The sequence below is a fragment of the Panthera onca genome, chromosome X, assembly GCF_046562875.1.
Source record: "Panthera onca isolate mPanOnc1 chromosome X, mPanOnc1 haplotype 2, whole genome shotgun sequence".
NCBI classification, from domain to species: Eukaryota; Metazoa; Chordata; class Mammalia; order Carnivora; family Felidae; genus Panthera; species Panthera onca.
In genome coordinates, this window is record NC_138357.1 from 114,727,789 (window position 1) to 114,749,921 (window position 22,133).

Consider the following 22,133-nt stretch of genomic DNA (forward strand, 5'->3'; position numbering starts at 1 on the left):
GTGTTGATCGCAGCATTGTTTACAATAGCCAAGATATGGAAGCAACCTAAGTGTCCCTTGACAGATAAATGGATAAGGAAGATGTGTGTGTGTGTGTGTGTGTGTGTGTGGGATGGGGTGGGGGGGGGGGGTTGTATACATACACGTAATGGCATATTACACAACCATAAAGGGGGATGAGATCATGCCATCTGAGACAACATGGCTGGACCTAGAGGGTATTACGCTAAGAGAAATAAGTCAGACTGAGGAAGACAAATATCATATGATTTCACTCGTAAGTGGAATCTAAAAAGAAGACAAATGAAGACACAAACAAAAAGCAGAATCAAACCTATAAATACAGAGAATAAGCTGATGGCTCCCAGAGGGGTGAGGGGAGAGTGTTGAGCAAAATGGCGAAGGGGAGTAGTAGATACGGGCCTCCAGTTACGGAATGAGTAAATCATGGGAAGAAAAGGCACAGCAGAGGGAATGCGGTCAATGGTACAGTCACAGGCGTGTATCAGCATACATGATGGCTACACACTTTGGTGAATCACACTGTACAACTGAAATTGATGTAACATTGCATGTCAACTATACTCCTATGAAGATAAAAAATGCATATTATGAAAGTAAAAAAAGCAAATATGGTATATTTGCTATTTAAAGCATAAGAACTTTTGTATGGCAAAGGTAATATGACAAAGTCAACAGACAGAAAGATGTGGACAAAAATTTCTAACACAAATGACAAAGGGTTAACTTCTATACTGTACAAAAATATTTTACAAACTGCTAAGATTAAAAGCTCAAAAAATGAGCAAAAAAACGAACATGCAATCCACAGAACAGCGTGTCCAAACCCATGAAAAGATGCTCAAATTCTCTAGTAGAGAATAAAAATTAAAGTACTTATGAGATGTCATTTCATACCCATCAGATTCACAAACCAGAACTATAACATCTCATGCTGGTAGAGTTGAGGGAGAAGGGAATTTTCAAACACGTCTGATGGAAATGGCATTGCCACCGAATTTGGGGAAGACAATAGAACAACAGCTCTCAGTTTTGAAAGACGATTACTATACTAACCAGCAATTCAACTTCTGGCCGTCTGTCCCATTGGGAGGGATGGACTGGTACCCCTATGTAGGCACATGCAATACGTATTGCAGCTTTGGGGCACCTGGGTGGCTCAGTCGGTTGGGCGTCCGACTTTGGCTCAGGTCATGATCTCGCGGTTTGTGAGTTTAAGCCCCGCATCGGGCTCTGTGCTGACAGCTCAGAGCCTGGAGCCTGCTTCGGATCTGTGTCTCCTTCTCTCTCTACGCCTCCCCTACTTGTGCTCTGTCTCTCAAAAATAAATAAATGTAATAAAAAGTATGTATTGCAGCTTTGCCTTAGTGGTCAAGAGCTGGAAACGAAGTAAATACCTACTAAAAGCAGGCTGGCCAAATCAAGGGCGGTCCTCTGTAGCACGGAATTATTATATAGCTACTAAAAAGAGCAAATTAATGAACAAAATGTTCATGGTAGCACCGTCCATCATTACCCCAAAGTCTCTCAGTAGAATAAATAACTGCTGGTATATTCACACAATAGGATATTATAGACTAACCAGAATGCACAAACTACAACTACATACAACAACCTTATGAATGTCATGGTACCATGTTGTACAAAAGAGGATGTACTGAATGATTCCATGTACACCAGGCACAAAGGAGGCCAAAGCCAAATCTATGCTGTTACAAGTCACGATGATAGTTGCACTTATATGGGGGTGTGTGTGTGGGGGGAAGAGATACATGGAAGAAGGCATGAGGGGGATTGGGGGATCCTGGGACACTGGTTGCGTTCCGTTTCTTGATCTGGGTGCTGGTTACATAGGTGAATTCATTGATGTGTGTATTCAAAAAAGAAAAAGAATTAGAGCCATTACAACTTGCAGGGATTTCAAGTAGTTATTTTTGGTTGAGAAAAGAATGCAGAAAAATATGTATAATATAACCCCATTTTTATATAGCATATAATAATCAAACCACCTTATGTATTACTGTGTGTGTAAATCTATGCTTGTATGAGGACAGATACAGGTCTGTACAGGTTCATATGGGACAGATGGAAATATGGAAGGCATAGAGTAGGTTAACATGGCTTCCCCAGGTGAGTGAGACAGGATGATGAGGGCCATGCTTATGTTGGGGGAGAAGAGGGAAAAGAGGAAAAAAATGTGCCCCTGTTTTTTTTAATGTATAATATTCCATTTACGTAAAAAACAAACATTAAAGAGGAAAATTATTTAGAAATATGTTCTACCAAAGTGTAAAAACTGAGACTCACTAGGGGCGCCTGGGTGGCTCAGTTCGTTGAGTGCCTGACTCCTGATTTTGGCTCAGGTCATGATCCCAGGGTCATGGGATGGAGCCTGCTAAGTGTGGAACCGGCTTGAGATTCTCTCTCTGCCTCTGCCCCTCTCCCTCACTTGCCCTGTCTCTAAAATAAAAAAATTTTAAAAATTGAGATTCACTAAATGACAGTATTGTGTAATTCAAGCACCATGGCCTATTATAAACTTCACTGTCCAAGTAAAAACATGAAGCCTCAAGATTATTAACAAATGGCAGTAGATACCAAAAGACTATTTATTGGCTTCTAGCAATACGGTGGACTCAGACAACTTGAAAATCCTTTTACTATAATCACCTACAAGTACAGGGTAAAATGTAACATAATTATGACAAATGTGCAGCTAAGCTCACAAATAATAAAAGCAAATCCCCAGGTGCCAAAAACAAAGAGGGAAATGAAAGAGCACAGAGTGGGTGCTTAAGCTAATGGGGGAGGGTATTTGTCTCCAGAACCCAGGGGTTTGGTGTTAATTCCCACACAGGGGTAGTAAATGAAGCTTTGGAAGGTAGGGGATTGGAACTGAGTACTTTGCATAAAGCCAAGACCCTTAGAGGACTCTCTTATTTATGAAAAGATCTGAAAACAAGAGAGACTACGGGACACAGGGCTTTGTGTGGGGGAAAATAAAGAAAAGCTCTCTGAGAACTCAAAGCCACAGGACCACAATTCACATTGCTTTTACTCTACCCACATAGTTCAGCAACTCCAGACTAAAAAGTAACAGAATTATTCCTCAAGCAGTGATACTACCACGGCCCCAAGGCAGAAGCAAACAAAAAACTTCTCTGAAGAATTGTGCCCACATCCCAAATATCATGGAATTTTACACACACACACACACACACACACACACACACCAAAAACAAAACGCAAACCCTGCTAACGAGATGTCTACAATAAAAAATGGCCGAGCCCAGGAGAGAACAATCCAACCAGATCAAGAGTCTGCACACACAATTATACCCCCATAAACTCGAAATACAGGGAGATAGCCAGAAAGGGATTATAAAAGAAATGCACATAAAATGACTGAGGACTAGAAAGGAAGATAACAAATCCGAATAGAACTAAACCCTATGAAAAAAAAAAAAAAACAAGAGCCAGCAGAATTGAAAGAAATAGGTGAGACCCCTTAATGTATCTTGGAATAAATCTTTTAAAAAAGATTGTAAGAGGGGCGCCTGGGTGGCTCCTTCACAGAAGTCCTACAATGTATACAGAGGACTAAAGGACCCGAGACATTTTGACGAAGAATAAAGATGGGGGAGGGGTCGGGGCTCCTAATGGCAGCTACAAGGACTACTCGAAGCTGGAGCGTTAAAATACGTGAGGTATTTGTGAGCAGACAGACAGAGACCAACGGATCCTCAGCTTAGAAACGGAGCTTGCTATATGACACAGGTGCATTTCAAAGAGTGGGAAACAATGAACTATTCAAGGGGCGCCCGAGTGACTCTGTTGGTTAAGTGCCAACTCTTGATTTTGGCTCAGGTCATGATCTCGGTTAGGTTGGCCAGGTGGAGCCCCGTGTAGGGCTCTGTGCTGACAGCACGGACCCTGCTTGGGATTTTCTCTCTCTCTCTCTCTCTGCCTTCCCCCACCCCGCTCACACACACACTCTCCCTCTAAATAAATCTTAAAAATTATTTTTTTTAAAAAAAAGAACTATTCGATAAACGGTGCCTCCACATCACACCCCAAAATCATTTCCAGCGGATGAAAGAGCTTAACGGTCTGGAAAACCACTTTTTTTTTTTTTTTTTTTTTTTGAGAATACAGTCCATTCTGGTTATTTGTAGTATTTGCGTTCTATACAATCGCGGCAACCACTGGCTTCGTGAACACTGAAGCAGCGCTCCCGGGGAAATACAGGGCTCGGTCCCTGCGAGACTTCGGTCACAAGATTTTCGTCAAATGATCAGTAACATAACCTCATTGTACGTGTGTTTCTGTTCACAGACGCCCCATTTCATACACATAGATGATTCATCAACACGGATGAAGGAAGCTTATCTAACGCACCTGTTTTCTCTGAAACACCTGTCTCCCCCCCCCCCCCCCCCCCCCCCCCCCCCCCCCGCCAAGGCCTCCTTGCACTTTAGGAGCAACACGAGCAAGGACTTCAGCACTATGTTTGAGGGCCGCTTTCAACGGTGAAATCACCAACACAAAGCACAAAACTACAAAATCGTGGCACTAAATTAGACATTAGTTACCAATCTTGAGGAAAATCAAAGTATATTCTTTCGGTGAAAATTCCAACAAAGGCAAATAATTCGCGACTGGAAGCCCAGGAGAGAAAATGAGAGTTCCAGAAAGAACGCCAAGAAGAAATAACCAAGTGCTATTCAGGAAGCAACAAAAAGAAAGACTCATGCCGGACTGCCTTAAAACCGCTATCCTGGGATCATCCGCGGATTTTCATAGGAGACAACGGGGCAGGGGCTCCAGATACATCAGGTTGCACACATTCGGAGCACTCATTAAGATTCTGTTCTTTTGGAACCACTCTCGGCGCGAAATTTTGTATCAGTCGGAGTTCAACCCGAGGCCGAGCCAGGACGATCATTGTGTGCATGCGTATACATACGACACCACTAGAAGGGGCTTATGCAAATGCGGGAGCTGGTGAAGCGGGCTCCGGAAGCCGCCGTACCTGGTGTCGGAGCTCCGAGTCCACGGGGCGGGCGGGCGGGCAGAAGGGGAAGCAGGCTGGAACACACGAGCACAAGCTGGCACTCCACAAGAGCGGACTGAAGACTGAGCCCACGCTTAGTCTCCGCTGTTGGTGATTGATTGGTGATTGGTGACGAGGTCATCCTGCAGAAGCCAGGGCCCTTCGGCCCGGAGCTAAGACACGCCCGGGCCAGGAATCAAAGAAGCTGACAGAGGATCCAGGGCAACTCAGAGCAAGTGCAGGCCTAGCAGCCCCTCCACACCAACAAAGTGACTCGCGGGTCAGCAACAGCGTGTGGGAGCCACGCCACGACCGCCACTTTCCTTTGCCTTCCCGACCACTCAAGAATCTCCCTGGCCGCCCATCTTAAGCAGAAACACGTGAGACAGGGGAATTCTGAGAAATGTAGTTCAGCCGGCCAAAAGGACACGTGGCAACACCATCCCACTCTTTAACGGTTATGTCTCCTCAGACCCTCTTTTTGTTCTCCGGTTAGCTTTAGTAAATCATAGTTTTCCCTAGAAAACAGCCCGTTCACCTATTTTTGAAAAGAGTTATTTGCCGTAGTCCTGTGAAGCATTTTTAGCAATTTCTGGTCGAGCTCCAGTTACATCACTTGGCACTCATTAATCTGGTTACCTTCTTATGTCGTCTTCTAATTTAATTGCATTATCATCGGAGAATGTAGTATCTTGGGTTTTGGTTGCTTGGTATTTGAGAGATGTTTTGTGGTCTAATACATGATCAATTTTTATACATGTCCCATGTGTGCTTGAAAACAATGTGTATTCTCTAAAACTGATTCCAGAGTACACATGCCCATAGTTAGGTGAATTAGGTTGCTCAAAACTCTACACACTACTTTTTTATTTAGATGGTCAATTCCTGGCACAGGCATATTAAAAATCTCTATCAATTTCTCCTACCGGTTATGTCAATTTTCGCATTATAAACGTTAGAGTTCTGTTATTGGATGCATATATGTTTATAATTCTTCTGTCTTCCTGGCGAAGCATTCCTCTCAGCATTCAGTAATGACCTTTTTTTACCTCTGATGATATTTTTTGCCTCAAAGTCTATCCTGTCCGACGTTAGTATAGCTCTGGTTTTAATTATGCCTTTTGTTCCCTTGCCCAGTAGGGATTTCTTTTACTTTCTTGTCAGCTCAGCTATGCATTTAAAAAAAAAAAAAATATATATATATATATATATATATATATAATATAAATATAAATATATATATATATATTTGTTGTATTTTATCCATTATTTCTGGTGCGTCTATCAAGCAAGGTTGCGGGAGATCTAACTTGGCATGTTGACAGATCTTGAAGTTCTCAAAATTAGAAAACAATGAAACACATACTGGCCTTTAAAGGGAAACCTATTATGTTTGATATGCAATCAGAATACCAGAATAAATTGCAAAATGTATGCATAACCAAGGCCCCATCTCACCAATGGGGTCAAACCTTATTAATTGTAGGGCTCAACGTGAATTGTATTCACTTTGTATCTCCAACAGACAAGAAAAAAAAAAAAAAAGCTTTTTCAAACAATCCACTCCCACAGCTTCCCCGAAGAATCTGATATGACCCCCATCCCTCAAGGGTGGTTCCCCCACCATTGAGAATCACCAGTTTATGCTCTCCAAAGAAGACTCAGCTCAAAGGGGTGCCTGGGTGGCTCAGTCAGTTAAGCATCCGACTTAGCTCAGGTCATGATCTCAGGGTTCATGAGTTCAAGCCCCGCATCAGGCTCTGTGCTGACGGCTCAGAACCTGGAGCCTGCTTTAGATTCTGTGTCTCCCTCTCTCTCTCTGCCCTGACCTCACTCACACTCTGTCTCTCTCTCTCAAAAATAAATAAATTTAAAAAAAATTTTTTTTAAATAAAAAAAGAAGATTCAGTTTAAAGATGGAAATATTTTATTCCATTACTAGTTTGGTATTCCTCCTCCCATCCCTCAGTCATTCACAGATGTTGCACTTTTCTTTGCGGTTCTGTGGGTTCCTTTCAACATGTTTCCAAACTCCTCTGGTATCTTGGTCAAGGAGGCCAACACTAGGCTCAAACCCAGTTTCTACCTGGCAATGCATGAGTCCTAACACTGGAGCCAAATCCTATCAGCTGACATTTAACCTAGTCTTACCAATTACAGCTTACTGGAGACTCAAATACCCACACTATACATCTGCTCATGGCACGAATGGGGGGCTACTTTTCTCTACAACTGATTATGAATTACAAGGGTTCTGGAAAAGATGGTGTCGGTGATTTGGGCCCCAGGGTTTACAAGCAGAGAAAGCCCTAGCTCTTGTTAAGCAAGGCCGCTACCTGATTTGTTCAACTTATCCAATTTATGCACTACATGGAAAGCCTTTAGGAACTCATTAAAGTCAATGCTTCCATCTTTGTTTAAGTCCATTCTTTCAGCGAGCTCATCAATCTGAAAATCATCAATATGAATGTTGTAGTGACTATTGAAGAGTTTCCACATGGAACGAAATTCTTCCACGGAAATCAGGCCTAAAAGAATATAGAAGAAGGTGTGAGTGTTCGTTTTAAGACCCACTTAATGGTGGAGTGGGGAAGCTATACTGATTGAATGGTCCCAATGAGAAGAAGCTCACTGCCATGCCCGACCATCAGACACTGAAGGAGATGGAAAAGTCAGATTGTAAATATAAGAAACAATGTGTCACTTTCAACTACCAAGTGGTCCTGACATTATTCCAAACCTGGAATGAGTATACACTCAAGGGATGGGGGTACATTATGGACCGTGGGACCCTATGTGGTATAGAAATTACAAGATCTAAAATCTAAGGGAAAAGGACATCAGGGCAGAGGGAGAAGTTACCCTGGCACTCAACAAGAGGACTGCAAACAATGGCTCTGCCGTATTTTCTAGGCAATCATTTGCTTTCATATTTTGATTATTGACCTTTTGGTATTCTGTGATCTCTGCGGTTGAGGATTATCTGGTGATTGTTTTAAAGTTTCAAAATAAGTATGGGGTGCCTGGGTGGCTCAGTTAAGCACCCGACTTTGGCTCAGGTCATGATCTCGCTGTTCATGAGTTTGAGCCCTGCATCCGGCTCTGTGCTGACAGCTCAGAGCCTGAAGCCTGCTTTGGATTCTGTGTCTCCCTCTCTCTGCCCCTCCCTGCTCACATTCTCTCCCTCTCTCTCTCTCTCTCTCTCTCAAAAATAAATAAAAACATTAAAAAGTAATAATAATAAAGCTTGAAAATAAGTGATCATGCATCAAAGCCAAGCAGAAATGAATTTTCATACCCCTGAGTCCCAAACATAGGATCAGAACTCCAGGAATGATTTTTATTGCCAGGAGTAACTACTATGTTTAAATGGACAGTGAATTATCTTTTCATCTGTGCTGATGATTTATAAAAGGAGATATTCTTGTCTAACAGATACAGAGGCCTATATAGGGGCCATATGGTCTGGAATACAGTTGGTGGACAAACTAAAATAGTAATAATCCTAATCATGAGTTTATCATCGCCTGCCCCCCCCCCCCAGCCCTGAGTTAAATCAACTTTGGATGAAGAATGCAATAGATGAAAATAGAGTTCTGGTTTCTGAGAAACAGATTAGCCCTTGCTTTCTACTGCTACCGAACTAATCAAAGTTCATTTACCTGAGTGGTCAGAATCAATGACATTAAAGATGATTTGCAGGTCAGATCGGTATCTGTACAGAGTTTCAATTAGAGTAGATTGAGCCTGAAATAAAGACATTCTAAGTGTTAAAACACATAGAATTAATAACGGTCAATTTTAGTACATGTTACAAATACAAAACGTTCCCACCAATTCAAAGCATGTGATTCAGATAGAAATTCGAGAAGGCAGGCCTTCCTTGGAGTCCCAACCTTCTTTAATCAGAGAAAAGACCATGCTGTTGCGTGCGGAAGCGTGTGCAGTCTGCAGGGGCCTGGCTGATCAAGAAGCAGTGAACAACAGCCAACACGTACTGAGAACACGTGCGCGCGGGCTCCGCCCTGAGACTTTTCTGCGGGCTCTTTCATTCAGTCCTCAACAACGGCCCCAAAGAAAAGAACTATTATTATGTCCATTTTACAGATTAGAAAACAGAGAGGTAAGGTAAGTTTTGCAAGGTTCACGTAGCTAGGGAATGGGATCTGATCTCAGCTGCCCGAAGCCAAGGCCCATGAGTCTGGTGACCGTGGTAAACTGCCTCTTGCGTGAAGCCGAAGCCTCTCTTGTGGGGGTATCTTAGTTTCCCACCTGCCTTACTTCTCTCCGCTCTGACCTTCTCATCTCCCCTGCAAACAATCGCCCCAGTCTTCCTTCCCATCGGCTCACGTTCAGCCCAGTGTGGTAACTAACTGGCAAAGAGTTGTTAGTAAGTACGGGGCGGGGGCGGGCCTTACAACTCTCCCCGGGGTATTCCCATTTTAATAAGAGATTTTTAATTTTACAAACACTTAAGGCATAAGATGTCATGTCAGCAGGTCTATACTCTCGCAGTGTAATAGGGACTCTGTTGAGGAGCTGAAGGGGTGAGTTGTATGAAAGAGTGGGTGTCGTATCTGCCCTGATTTGACATGGATTTTCTCGCAGAAGCTTTTCCTTCTTTTTCCATTTTGCCTATCCTTAGAAAGCACAAATTTCCCGAACAGATCACTAGGTACTTGGGGGAGCCCCCGTGGGCCTTCCCCAAGCCTGCCATGCCCATCCATTAGATGATTCCACACCCAACTTTTCAAGACTGAGTCCCTCTCACGGGTCATCTGAAGGGTGTTTCGCTCCAGCCAGGTTTCAGCTGGGGCTATGTTTCACTTGCCTCTTTCACGGGTTTCTGAATGTGGATATCCTGGAAGCTGGACATGTAGTTAATATCTCCATTTGTGTCTGTGGTGACCAGACGTGAACTCAGGGATCTCCATGGTAAGTTCAGCCCCAAAATGTTCTCCATGGAAAAAGCCCACTGGCTCATAGAAAGTTTTCCTAACAACAACAACAACAACAACAAAGCCCATATAATTGGTTGATGATTTGATAAAGAAATGCAACCTACGTGGCAAATTCAGTGAGCAGCCTGGGGTTTTGAGGCCTGGGTGCCTCCTTCTCCCCTTTGTGATTTGTCCCACCAGGCCCCACAGCTCTAAGGGACAAATAAACTAAAGAAAGTCTTGGGTGTTCCACAGATCTTGCCTGTAGTGTTATGTGTAAGCAATCAGACATTGGGTGTTCGATCTTTTGTTCCTTTTTCTGATTAGCAAAGGAAGGTGTATTTACAATAGAAGATTTTAAAACACGAAAGGATATAAAGGATAAAAGATTACTTTCATTTTTCATATTTTGGCATGTAATTCACTTCCCATTTTCCAAGGTCCTGTCCCTTCATCCCCTGATATTATATGTAGTCTTTCAAAATATAAATATCTTTATTTTTTCTGATTATTAAAGATACGCTCGTTCGAAATGATTTTGAACGAATAGAAAAAATGTTATTACTTCTAGTGCACACAAACATGGATATATACAAATATATCTACATTTTACCTTTCTCAGAGCCAAATACGCCTTGTAGTCTAGCAAATGTTTTATACACATGTGTCTATGGCAACACACATAGCATATTTATTCTTTTTTTTTTAATGTTTATTTATTTTTGGGACAGAGAGAGACAGAGCACGAACGGGGGAGGGCCAGAGAAAGAGGGAGACACAGAATCCGAAGCAGGCTCCAGGCTCTGAGCTGTCAGCACAGAGCCCGACGCGGGGCTTGAACTCACGGACCGCGAGATCGTGACCTGAGCCGAAGTCGGACGCTTCACCGACTGAGCCACCCAGGCGCCCCATAGCATATTTATTCTAATCTGAGTTTTTACTTACAATAAATCATGGACATCCATCTATGTTAAGAAACGTAGATCTACATCATTATTTTAATGGCTATTCAACTATTTCATTATCTCCTTAGGATCACTCCTATAAGTGGAATTTACTGGATCAAAGAGGATGCACATTTTTAAGCCTTTTGACATACAATACCAAACTGTTTTCAAGAAAAAAAATATCCATTTACACTCCCAGAAAACCATTCCCCACATACTTACCTGCCAAAGACATAATTCCTTTTACCTTTTTGGGGGGTGAATTCCTTTGTTTCATCATTTTGAAGGGAGAAAAGGAATTAATGAGGTAGAAAAAATTAAAATTAAAATTAAAAAAATTAAAATTAAAAAATTAAAAACACACACAAAAATTGAAGAAATGATGCTAGATCCTAGGTGTGTTTTGATAGTAGAGAAAAATTAAAGAAAAATATTTTTAACAAAAATTGAAAATAAAAATGAGTTTTTTCTCTTCCTGCTGAGTGCCTTGGTTCAGGTTGTGCAGTTGTTGTGTTATCCTCAGATCAGTTTTCTAGGTGTGCAGGATGCTTTAATGTCGGTCTGGCTGTATTTCATGGACGCGAGACACACGAAAAACCTCCACGCTGTTCCCTCTTTGAACCTTTTTTAAAAGTTATTTTAATTCCAGTTGCCAGACAGTGTAATATTAGTTTCAGGTGTACCTATAGTGACTCAACACTTCTGTACATCCCCCTGTGCTCACCCCAAGTGCACGCCTTATTCCCCATCACCTACTTCACCCATCCCCCAGCCACCTCCCCTCTGGTCACCATCAGCTTGTTCTTTGTAATTAAGAGTCTGTTCTCAATTTGTCTCTTATTTTTTCCCTTCGCCTGTTTTGTTTCTTAAATTTCACATATGAGTGAAATCATATGGCATTTCTCTTTCTCTGACCAACTTACTTCGTTTAGCCTAATACTCTAGCTCCATCCATGTCATTGCAAATGGCATGATTTCCTTCTTTTTTCTGGCTGAATAATATTCCATTGTATATATATACACACCACATCTTATGTATCCATCCATTCACTGAGGGACACTTGCATTGCTTCCATAGCTTGGCTATTATAAATAATACTCCCATAGACATAGGGGTGCGTGTATCCCTTTGAATTAGTGTTCTTATATTCTTTGAGTAAATACCCAGCAGTGTGATTGCTGGAACTTAAGGTATTTCTATTTTTGACTTTTTGAAGAACCTCCATACGGTCTTCCACATCGGCTGCACCGATTGGCATTCCCACCAACAGTGCAAGAGGGTTCCCCTTTCTCCACATCCTCACCAATACCTGTTGTTACTTGTGTTGTCGATTTTAGCCATACTGACAGGTGTGAGGTGATATCTCACTGTGGTTTTGATTTGCATTTCCCTCACGATAAGTGATGATGAACATCTTTTCATGTGTCTGTTGGTCATAATTCTTTTTTCTAAATTAAAGTTCAACACATACGGAAAAACTCACAAAACAAATACAGGGCTCGGTGAATTATCACAAAGAGAATTCCTATGTAACCACCACCAAGGACAAGAAATAAAACATTGACAAATCCACATGATTTCACTCGTATTTGGAATTTAAAAAACAAAAGAAACAAAAGGGGAAAAAAAGAGAGAAGCAAACCAAGAAACAGACTCTTAACTGTAGAGAACGAACTGATAGTTACCAGAGGGGAGAGGGGCAGGTGGACGGGTGAGACAGGTGATGGGGATTAAGGAGTGCACTTGTCAGTGAGGAGCACCAGATGATGTATGGAACTGTTGCATCACCATATTATACACCTGAAGCTAATATTACACTTTTAACTAACTGGAATTTAAATAAAACCCCAAAGTTAAAAAAAAAAAAAGACTGCCAGTATTCAAAAGGCCCCCTTGGGGCCCCTCACAATTACTACCACTTCCCACTTTCCTAAAGAGAGCCACTATCTTGATCTCTAATACTATAATTTGCTTTTTGCCTTTTTTGACCTATATGTAAATGGAATCGTGAAGTATATATTTGGGGGGACGTCTGGCTTCTTTTGCTCAACGTGAAGTTCATGAGATTCAGCCATGTTGTTCCATTTAGTTGTAGGTCTTCATTTTCATCAGTGTATAGTATTCCATGGTGTGAATGTACACAATTTATATATCCGTTTTACTGTTGGTGGATGTTAGGTTATCTCCAGTTTGGGGCTATTACAAACAGTGCTGCTAAGAACATTTCTGTAGGGGTGCCTGGGTGGCTCAGTCGGTTAAGCGGCCGACTTCGGCTCAGGTCACAATCTCGCGGTCCGTGGGTTCGAGCCCCGCGTCGGGCTCTGTGCTGTCAGCACAGAGCCTGGTGCCTGTTTCAGATTCTGTGTCTCCCTCTCTCTGACCTTCCCCTGTTCATGCTCTGTCTCTCCGTCTCAAAAATAAATAAAACATTTAAAAAATTAAAAAAAAAAATTTCTGTAGATGCCCTTTCCGTGCATTGAACCTATAGCTCAATTTGAAGAGAATTCATATCCTGACAACTTCGGCCCTTGCACACAGCAATACCTACCCATTTATTTTCGTCCTTTTTAATTTCTCTTAATCATTTAGAAATCTCATACATCAATCGTTTGGTTCCTTTCTCGTCCTGGATTATCTACCCTGAATGGGATCTTTGAAGATTTTCATTACCTAAAAGTTCATTGTTAGCTCTACCAGCCATCAGTTTACTCCTACTCAGCTCAAAGCTACCCTTCTTTGCCCTGTTTTATGACACTGGAACTGAACCCTGTAAATAATTCTCTTTGGGCGCCTGGTATAAGGTCAGTAGAGAGTACAGGAAGGATACTCTAAGACACAGCAGAAGAACCACTTCTGGTATGCTTTCCTTCTTGCTTTTCCAGTAGAGCATGGTTACCAGAGTGTGGGAAATGCATTGGCACCCACTCTCCAGTCAATTTCACTGACACCACAGTGAATGGCTTCCTTGCCAGGAGTGTGTGGGAGGCACAGCGGTACACAGCCCAAAAAGGGTTTTGTTGGTACTCCCGTGGGTGGCCCCATCCACTTCAGTCCGGGCTCAACAGCCAGCAACCAGCTTTGACGTGAGACACTTCAGTGAACTTCCACCGTATCTAGTGGGCCACGGTCATTCCCTCTCCAATTAGGTCTGAATATTAGCCTTGCTTGAGAGCAGGGGACTCTTCCAAGTCTGTTCCTTCCTTGGGTTCACTTTCTTAGCCTTAGAGATAGTAGCTGCACCCTACAATTTCTATTCCTGTATTCTTTAGCATTCTCTTTCAGCCATTTTAGTAATTAAATAGCCTTTTACTAGTTAATAATTCTTTACATTAAATTTCCCAGTTCAAATTATTGCCGTGGTTTCTATCTCCTGAATAGACTCTGACTGATAACCTGATATATGAAAACACAATAAATTTCTCTGTGTTGACCTTGTGTTCTACAACTTGTTAAATTCAATTATTAATTATAATAGTTTTTCTGTGTATTTGGGTTTTTGATATACTCAATCATGTTGTCTATACGTAGTAACATTTTATTTCTTCCTTTGTAATTCTTATCATCTTATTTAACTTGCCTTATTGTAGTAGCTAGCATCCCTAGCACAATGTTGAACAATTTTGAGAATAGACATCTCTATTAGTCTCCTATTGCTGCTGTAACACATTACCACAGACTTAGTGGCTTTAAAGAACGCAAATTTATTCTCTTATAGTTCTGGGGGCTAGGAGTCCAAAATCACTTTTGCTGGTACAAGCGAAAGTGTCAGTGGGGCTGGTTCCTTTGAGAAACTCTGATGGGGGGATTTGTTTTTTACCCCTTTTCAGCTTCTAAAGGCTGCCTATATTCCTTGGCTTGTGGCACCTTCCTGAGTTTTCAAGGAGTATCATTTCAATATCTTCTTCCATTATCACATCACCTTCTCCTCGGACTCTGACTCCTACATCCCTCTTATAAGGACCATTGTGATTATATCAATTCCACTTAGATAATGCATGACAGTCTCCCTAGGTCAAGATCATTATTTTTTTTGAGATTTTATTTGTAAGAATTTCTACACCCAACATGGGGCTCGAACCCACAACTCTGAGATCAACAGTTGTGTGTTCCACTGACTGAGCCAGCCACATGCCCCTCAAGATCAGTATTTTAATCACATCTGCAAAATTCCTTTTGGGATCTAAGGTAACATTGAGAGATTCTGGGGATTAGGATGCAGACACATTGGGGATGGGAAATTATTCAGTATCTTTCTCTTATTCCCAATCTTAGAAGAAAAGGTTTCAACATTACCCCATCAATTATGCTGTTTTCTATAGGCTATGATAGATATCCTTTATAAGATTAAGGAAATTTGCTTCATTTTTAGTTTTCTAAAACCATGAAACCAAGGTAAAATACATCCAATAAATTTTTCTTATTTTGAGAGAATTAGACTTCTTTAATTTGGTAAAATTGGTGAATTACACTGATTGATTTTTCATTATCAAATCAACCCAGAATTCCTAGTGTTTCTAGAATAAACCAACTTGTTCGTTTTACATTAACCTTTTTCCAATATTTCATTTAGGACTTTTTTCATCTAAATTTATGTCTGAGATTAGCCTTTAATTTTCCTTTTCCATAATGTTTTTACTAGGTTTTGGTATCAAGGTTATGCTGACCTCCTAAAATAATCTTGGAAGTGTTCCTTATGTTTTTATTCTCTGGAAGAGTTTGTGTAAGACTGATTTTATTCTTTTTTTTTTTTTAAGTAGGCTTCATGCCCAGCACGGAGCCCGATGCAGGGCTTGAACTCTACAACCCTGAGATCAAGAGTCAGATGCTTAACTAACTGAGTCACTCAGGTGCCTCTAGACTGGTTTTATTCTTTAAAAAAATGTTTTTGTAATGTTTATTTGTTTTTGAGAGAGACAGAGTTTGAGCGGGGGAGGGACAGAGAGAGGGAGACACAGAATCTGAAACAGGCTCCAGGCTCTGAGCTGTCAGCACAGAGCCTGACGTTGGGTTCAAACTCACAGACCACGAGATCATGACCTGAGCCAGAGTCGGATGCTTAACCAACTGAGCCACCCAGATGACCCTAGACTGGTTTCATTCTTAAATGTATATTTTAATGGCTAATGAAGCTATCTGATCCCAGGGCCTTCCTTGTGGAAAGTTTCAAAATTTCAGGTCCAGTTTCTTCAACAGTTATAGAATTGTTCATGCTTTCTATTTCTTTTTGTGTCAGTTTTGGTAAGTGTGTGTGTGTGTGTGTGTGTGTGTGTGTGTGTGTGTGTGTACATATATATTTTAGGAATTTGTCCATTTAATCTAAAGTATCAATTCACTAGCATAAGAGTTTTCATAATACACCTTATGAGCTTTTTAATATCTGTAAAGTCTGTATATACTAAAATTTCCCCTTTCAGTTCTGGCATTGGTTATTTATGCTTTCTCTATCTCCTTACCAGGGTTTTATCAAATTTTCCAGTTTCTTCAAATAACCTTTTTTTTTTTACTTTGTTGATCATAGTTTCATCTTTCAAAATATATGCATTTTCAATTCTTCTCTAACTTGCATCTTATATGTTGCATTTTCCTTATCATTGAGTTGCAGATTTCTAATTTCCACTGTGATTTCTCCTTTGATCCAAGGGTTATTTAGAAGTGTATTTCTCATTTCCAAGCCCAAGGGGGATTTTCTGGCTACCTTCTGTCATTGAGTTATAGCTCAATTCACTATGACAGAAAATTTATTCTGTATGTTTCCAATACAAAATTTGTTGATATTTGCTTTATGTTCCAGGATATAGTCAGGATATGTTCCATGTGTGCTTGACAAGAATGTGTATTCTGCATTGTTGAACAGAGTTCTATGTATGTCTTTTAGGGAAACTCTGCTAATCTTTTTGTCAGTTAATTCTTTCAGTTAAAGGAGTATTATAATCATCCACTATGATGGTAGATTTTTCTACTTCTACTTGTTCTGTCCATTTTTGTTTTACATATTTTTGAGGCTATATTAGTAGGTACATATGCATTTATAATGGATTCAATTGGCAAACAGAATACTTTATCATTATAAAGTGTCCCTTGTTATTTCTAGTAATGTAGATTTCCTTGAAGTCTACTTTGTCTAATATTAATAGAGCTGTTTCAACCTCGGTTTTGTTAGTGTTTTCATGTTATATCTTTTTCTAAATTTTACTTTCAATGTTTTGTATATATTATTCCACTGTCTACTGGCTTCTATTGTGACTTTTGAGAAGTCTGATATCAGTCAAATTGTTTTCCCTTTGTAGCAATGTGTATTTCTCTCTGCTTACTTTTAGGATATTTTTCTTTGCTGTTGGTACTCTGTGGTTTCTCCACAAGGGCATATAGGTGTGGATTTAATTTTTTTTATCCTATTTGAGAAACACTGTATCTCTCTACCTGTGAATTTGAGTTGCTCATCAATTCTGGAAAAGTCTAGGCCATTATCATGTCAAATATGTCCTCTCTTACATTGTTTCCTCCTGGGACCCTGAGTAGATGTATGTTAAACTTTATTTTACTGTCCATTAGTCTTAACCTTTCTAATTCTGTCTTAAGTAGTGTCTAATCTTCTGTTTAACCCATCCAATATGGTTTTTTTAAACAAGTATATTTTTACATCTATTTGGTTCTTCTTCAAATCATTCTTTAAACGCATATCAGTGATCCACCTTTTATTTCTTTAAACATTTCTTAGTTATTTTTATTTGTATTTGATAATTCCAATATCTGATATCTTTAGAGAATGAAATCTGTCATTGTTTCTGTTGACACTTACTCACGGTAGCTTGTCTCCTTTGTTTCATGATCTTTGGTTATGAACTCATGGTTGATCTTAATCTCTGCATATATTAGTGGCCAAAATTAGGGATGCATCCCTTGAACATGGATTTGCATTTGCTTGCCAAGAGTCAAGGGGCACTACAAAAATAGCCGACCTTAGCCACTTTGAGGGTCCAGGCTTAATGTGGAAGTCTCAGATTCAGCTTATCCATCTTTCTATTATCCTTTGGTCTAGTCTCAGGATTGAGCACAACACCAAAATTAGCATTTGCCCTCAGGACAATCTAGCACTTTGTGCTTGTTTGCTGCTCCAAGCTGGTTTCAAAAAACGTTTCATGAGAGAAAAATGTTTGCTAGATATTTATCTTACTGTGAGGCTGGTAGATGCATTAAAATTCTGTATCCTCTAGAATCTCGCTGTCTCTTAACAGGAGGGCCTTCCAGAGTGTCTAGTCTGAGCCACTACCAGAATAGAAGGGTTGCTGTTGTTTTAAGTTGAAAGAAACATACTGCAAAGGAGGGATATGGCTTTTTTCAAGCACATAATGGATTATGTTTTATTTTTATCTCTATCTTTCCTTGCTAGTAAAAATAGAGAACTGAAATCTTAAGGAAGCAAAAAAAATGAAAACTGATTTGTACGTAAGCTGGTATGTTAAGAAACGGTAAGCATTACATAATTTTATTACCTGATTTATTGCGGTCTTGAAGTTGGAAAGCATGAATGAGGTCAGTTTTTCGTGCAATTATTCTCTCTCTTAATATCCTGATGGCACTACTTTCAATAGCATTCACCCTATGTTAACAAAACAATTATTAGGCAAAAGATACAGAAATCATCCTGTTCTGTCTTGTTTTAATGTGCTATGTTACCACTTACCAGTTTCTACTTCAAATGAATTGCCTAATTTCACACACGCCATGTTCCTAGGTGGTCAGTGTTGGTATATGTATGCCTGTGTGTGCACGTATTGTGAAATTTTAAAAGGACTACCACTGGTGTTTTCTTTTTGAATTCAAAGATTTACATGAGCAATTAATGTCTGAGCATATCCAAGATACTTTTGAAAAACAAGAAAATTAAGAGGGACTTGCTAGAGCAGACTTTAATATTTCCTGTGAAGTTGCTGAAACCTAACAGCAGGTATGGACACAGGAGAAGACAGATACATGAGCAGAACATAATAGAAATTGCATAAACATAGTCAACTATATATGGGAACAATATATATGACAAAGGAGGTATTACAATTCAGTAGAGAAGAGCAATTTTTTTTTAACATGGTGCTAGCATAGTTATCCGTCTGGATGCTAAACCACCCCAGACCATTTACAAAAATAAATTCTAAATAAAGGAGGAACAGAGGAACAAAGTAGCTATGAGTCATATACCCCTCTCCCCAAAAAAGCAAAATGGCAGAGGTAAATCAAACCATATCAATAATAGCATCATATGTGAATAGATTTTTAGACATCAAAAAGCAGAGGCTATGAGACCGGGTTTTTTTTTTTTTTAAAGACCCAACTATGTTTTCTACAGGAGATACTCTTCAGTTTCAAAGATACAAAAGAGCTTGAGAGAACAACAGAAAAGATGTATTATGCAAACATCAACCATAAGAGAGTTAGAATGGCTATACTAACAGAAGACAGAATAGACTTGAAGACAAATCTGTTACTAGAGACACAGAGGAATATTTTATAATGATAAAAGAGTCAATCAGTCAGGAAGATAAAACAATTACAAACATCTATAAACCTAACAACGGAGCCCAAACCTATATGAAGCAAAACCAGACAGAACTGAAGGGAGAAACAGACAATTTAATAATAACAGTTGGAGACTTCAATATTCTACTTTCAATAATAGATAGAACAATGAGGCAGAAAATAAAAAAGGATATAAAAGACTTGAACAGAGGGGCACATGGGTGGCTCAGTTGGCTAAGCATCCGACTCTTGATTTCAGCTCAGGTCATGAGCTCACAGTCTGTGGGATCCAGCCCCATGTGGGGCTCTGTGCTAACAGCATGGAGCCTGCTTGGGATTCTCTCTCTCTCTCTCTCTCTCTCTCTCTCTCTGCCCCTCCCCTGCTTATACACTCTCTCTCAAAATAAATAAATAAACTTCAAAAAATTAAAAAAAAATTTAAAGACTTGAACGGCACTATAAACCAACTAAATTTAACAGATATGTATAAAACACTGCACCCAACAACAGCAGAATATACATCTTTCTAAAGCATATATGGAACATTCTCCATGATAGATCCTCTGCTAGGCCATAATATGTCTCAATACATTTAACATGATCAAAATCAGACAAAGTAGCTTTTCTGACTACAAAAGGAATAAATTAGAGATCAATAACAGAAAGAAATTTGGAGGAATCACAAATATGAGGAAATTAAACAACACCATCCTAAACAACCAATATGTCAAAGAAGAAATCACAAGAGAAATTAGGAAATACTTTAAGATAATGGAAGATTAAAACACAACATGACAATGTTGTGACAATGTGAGACACAACTAAACCAGGGCTTAGAGGAAAATTTGTAGCTATAAATGCTGATATTAAAAAAAAAGATCTCAAATCAATAACCTAATCTCTACCTTCAAAAACTAGAAAAAAGAAGAGTAAAAGTAAACCCAAAGCAAGCAGAAGGACGGAAAGAATGAAGAGGAGAGGAGTGGTCTGGATAGAAGATCAAACCAGCCAAGGTACACCTGGGTGCCTCAGTCGGTTAAGTGTCTGACTCTTTTAAATTAAAAAAAAAATTTTTTAACGCCTATTCATCTTTGAGAGACAGAGAGAGACAGAGCATGAGTGGGGAAGGGGCAGAGAGAGGGAGACACAGAATCAGAAGCAGGCTCCAGTCTCTGAGCTGTCAGCACAGAGCCCAACGTGGGGCTCGAACTCACGAACTGCAAGATCATGACCTGAGCCGAAGTCGGACACTCAACCGACTGAGCCACCCAGGCGCCCCTAAAAAAATTTTTTTTTAAGTTTACATATTTATTTAGAGAGAGACAGAGATAGCGTGAATGGGCGAGGAGCAGAGAGAGGAGTAGAGAGAGAGGGAGAAGAGAGAGAATCCCAAGCAAGCTCTGCATGGTCAGCACAGAGCCTGAAACAGGGCTTGAAGTCATGAAACCATGAAATCATGACCTGAGCTGAAACCAAGAGTCAGATACTTAACTGACTGAGCCACCCAGGCACCCCAAGTGTCCAACTCTTGACCTCAGCTCAGGTCTTGATCTCAGGGTTGTGAATTCAAACCCTGCATTGGACTCCACCCTGGACATGAAGCCTACTTAAAACAAAAACAAAACAAAACAAAACAAAACAAAAAGATGAAACCAGCCACAATATTGTTTTAGTCCAAAGCCTAATCCAGAGCAAAGCCCTAAACCTCTTCAATTCTATGAAGGCTGAGAAAGCTAAAGGAAGCTGTGGAAGAAAAGTTTGAAGCTAGCAGAGGTTGGCTCATGAGGCTTAAGGAAAGAATCTATCTCTATAACATCAAAGTACAAGGTGAAGCAGCAAGTGCTGATGTAGAAGCTATAGCAAGTTATCCAGAAAATCTAGCTAAAATAATCAACGAAGGTGGCTACACTAAACAACAGATTCTCAATGCAGATGAAACAGCCTTCTACTGGAATATGATGTCATCTAGGACTTCCATAGCTGGAGAGGAGAAGTCAATACCTGGCTTCAAAGCTTCTAAAGCCAGGCTGACTCTCTTGGAAGGGGCTAATGCAGCTAGAGACTAAGTTGAAGGCAATGTTTATTTACCATTATGAAAATCCTAGGGCCCAGAAGAATGATGCTTAATCCACTCTGCCTGTGCTCTAAAATGGAACAACAAAGCCCGGATGACAGCACACCTGTTTAAAACATGGTTTACTGAATATATTAAGCCCATCGTTGAGAACTACTGCTCAGAAAAAAGGATTGCTTTCAAAATACGACCACTCAGTGACAATGTACCTGGTCACCCAAGAGCTCTGATGGAGATGTACAATGAGATTAATGTTGTTTTTGTGGCTGCTAACACAACATTCATTCTGCAGTCCATGGATCAAGGAGAAATTTAGACTTTCAAGTCTTATTATTTAAGAAACACATTTTATAAGGATATAGCTGCCATAGATAGTGATTCCTCTGACTGATCTGGGAAAAGTAAATTGAAAACCTGAAAAGGATTTGCCATTTTGGATGCCAGTAAGAACACCCATGATTCATGGGAAGAGGTCAAATAGCAACATTAACAGGAATCTGGAAGAAGTTGATTCCAAACCTTATGGATGACTTTGAGGGGTTCAAGACTTCAGTGAAGGAAGTAATTGCAGATGTGGTAGAAA

The 22,133-nt window shown here is 40.2% G+C and overlaps 1 protein-coding gene across 3 annotated transcripts in view; it reads right to left on the reverse strand.

Annotated features, from left to right (window-relative positions):
* Positions 1 to 6,983: 6,983 nt before the first annotated feature.
* PPEF1 (protein phosphatase with EF-hand domain 1) overlaps positions 6,984 to 22,133 on the reverse strand; it is a 107,709-nt gene continuing 92,559 nt past the window's right edge. For all 3 annotated transcript variants that reach the window (XM_081794116.1, XM_081794117.1, XM_081794118.1), the window contains 4 exons: positions 18,456 to 18,562; positions 9,906 to 10,069; positions 8,737 to 8,821; positions 6,984 to 7,602 (listed from right to left, as the gene is read on the reverse strand). In XM_081794116.1, the coding sequence (XP_081650242.1) occupies positions 7,394 to 7,602; positions 8,737 to 8,821; positions 9,906 to 10,069; positions 18,456 to 18,562 (565 nt within the window). In that variant the 3' untranslated portion in view covers positions 6,984 to 7,393. The remainder of the gene's footprint in view (positions 7,603 to 8,736; positions 8,822 to 9,905; positions 10,070 to 18,455; positions 18,563 to 22,133) is intronic.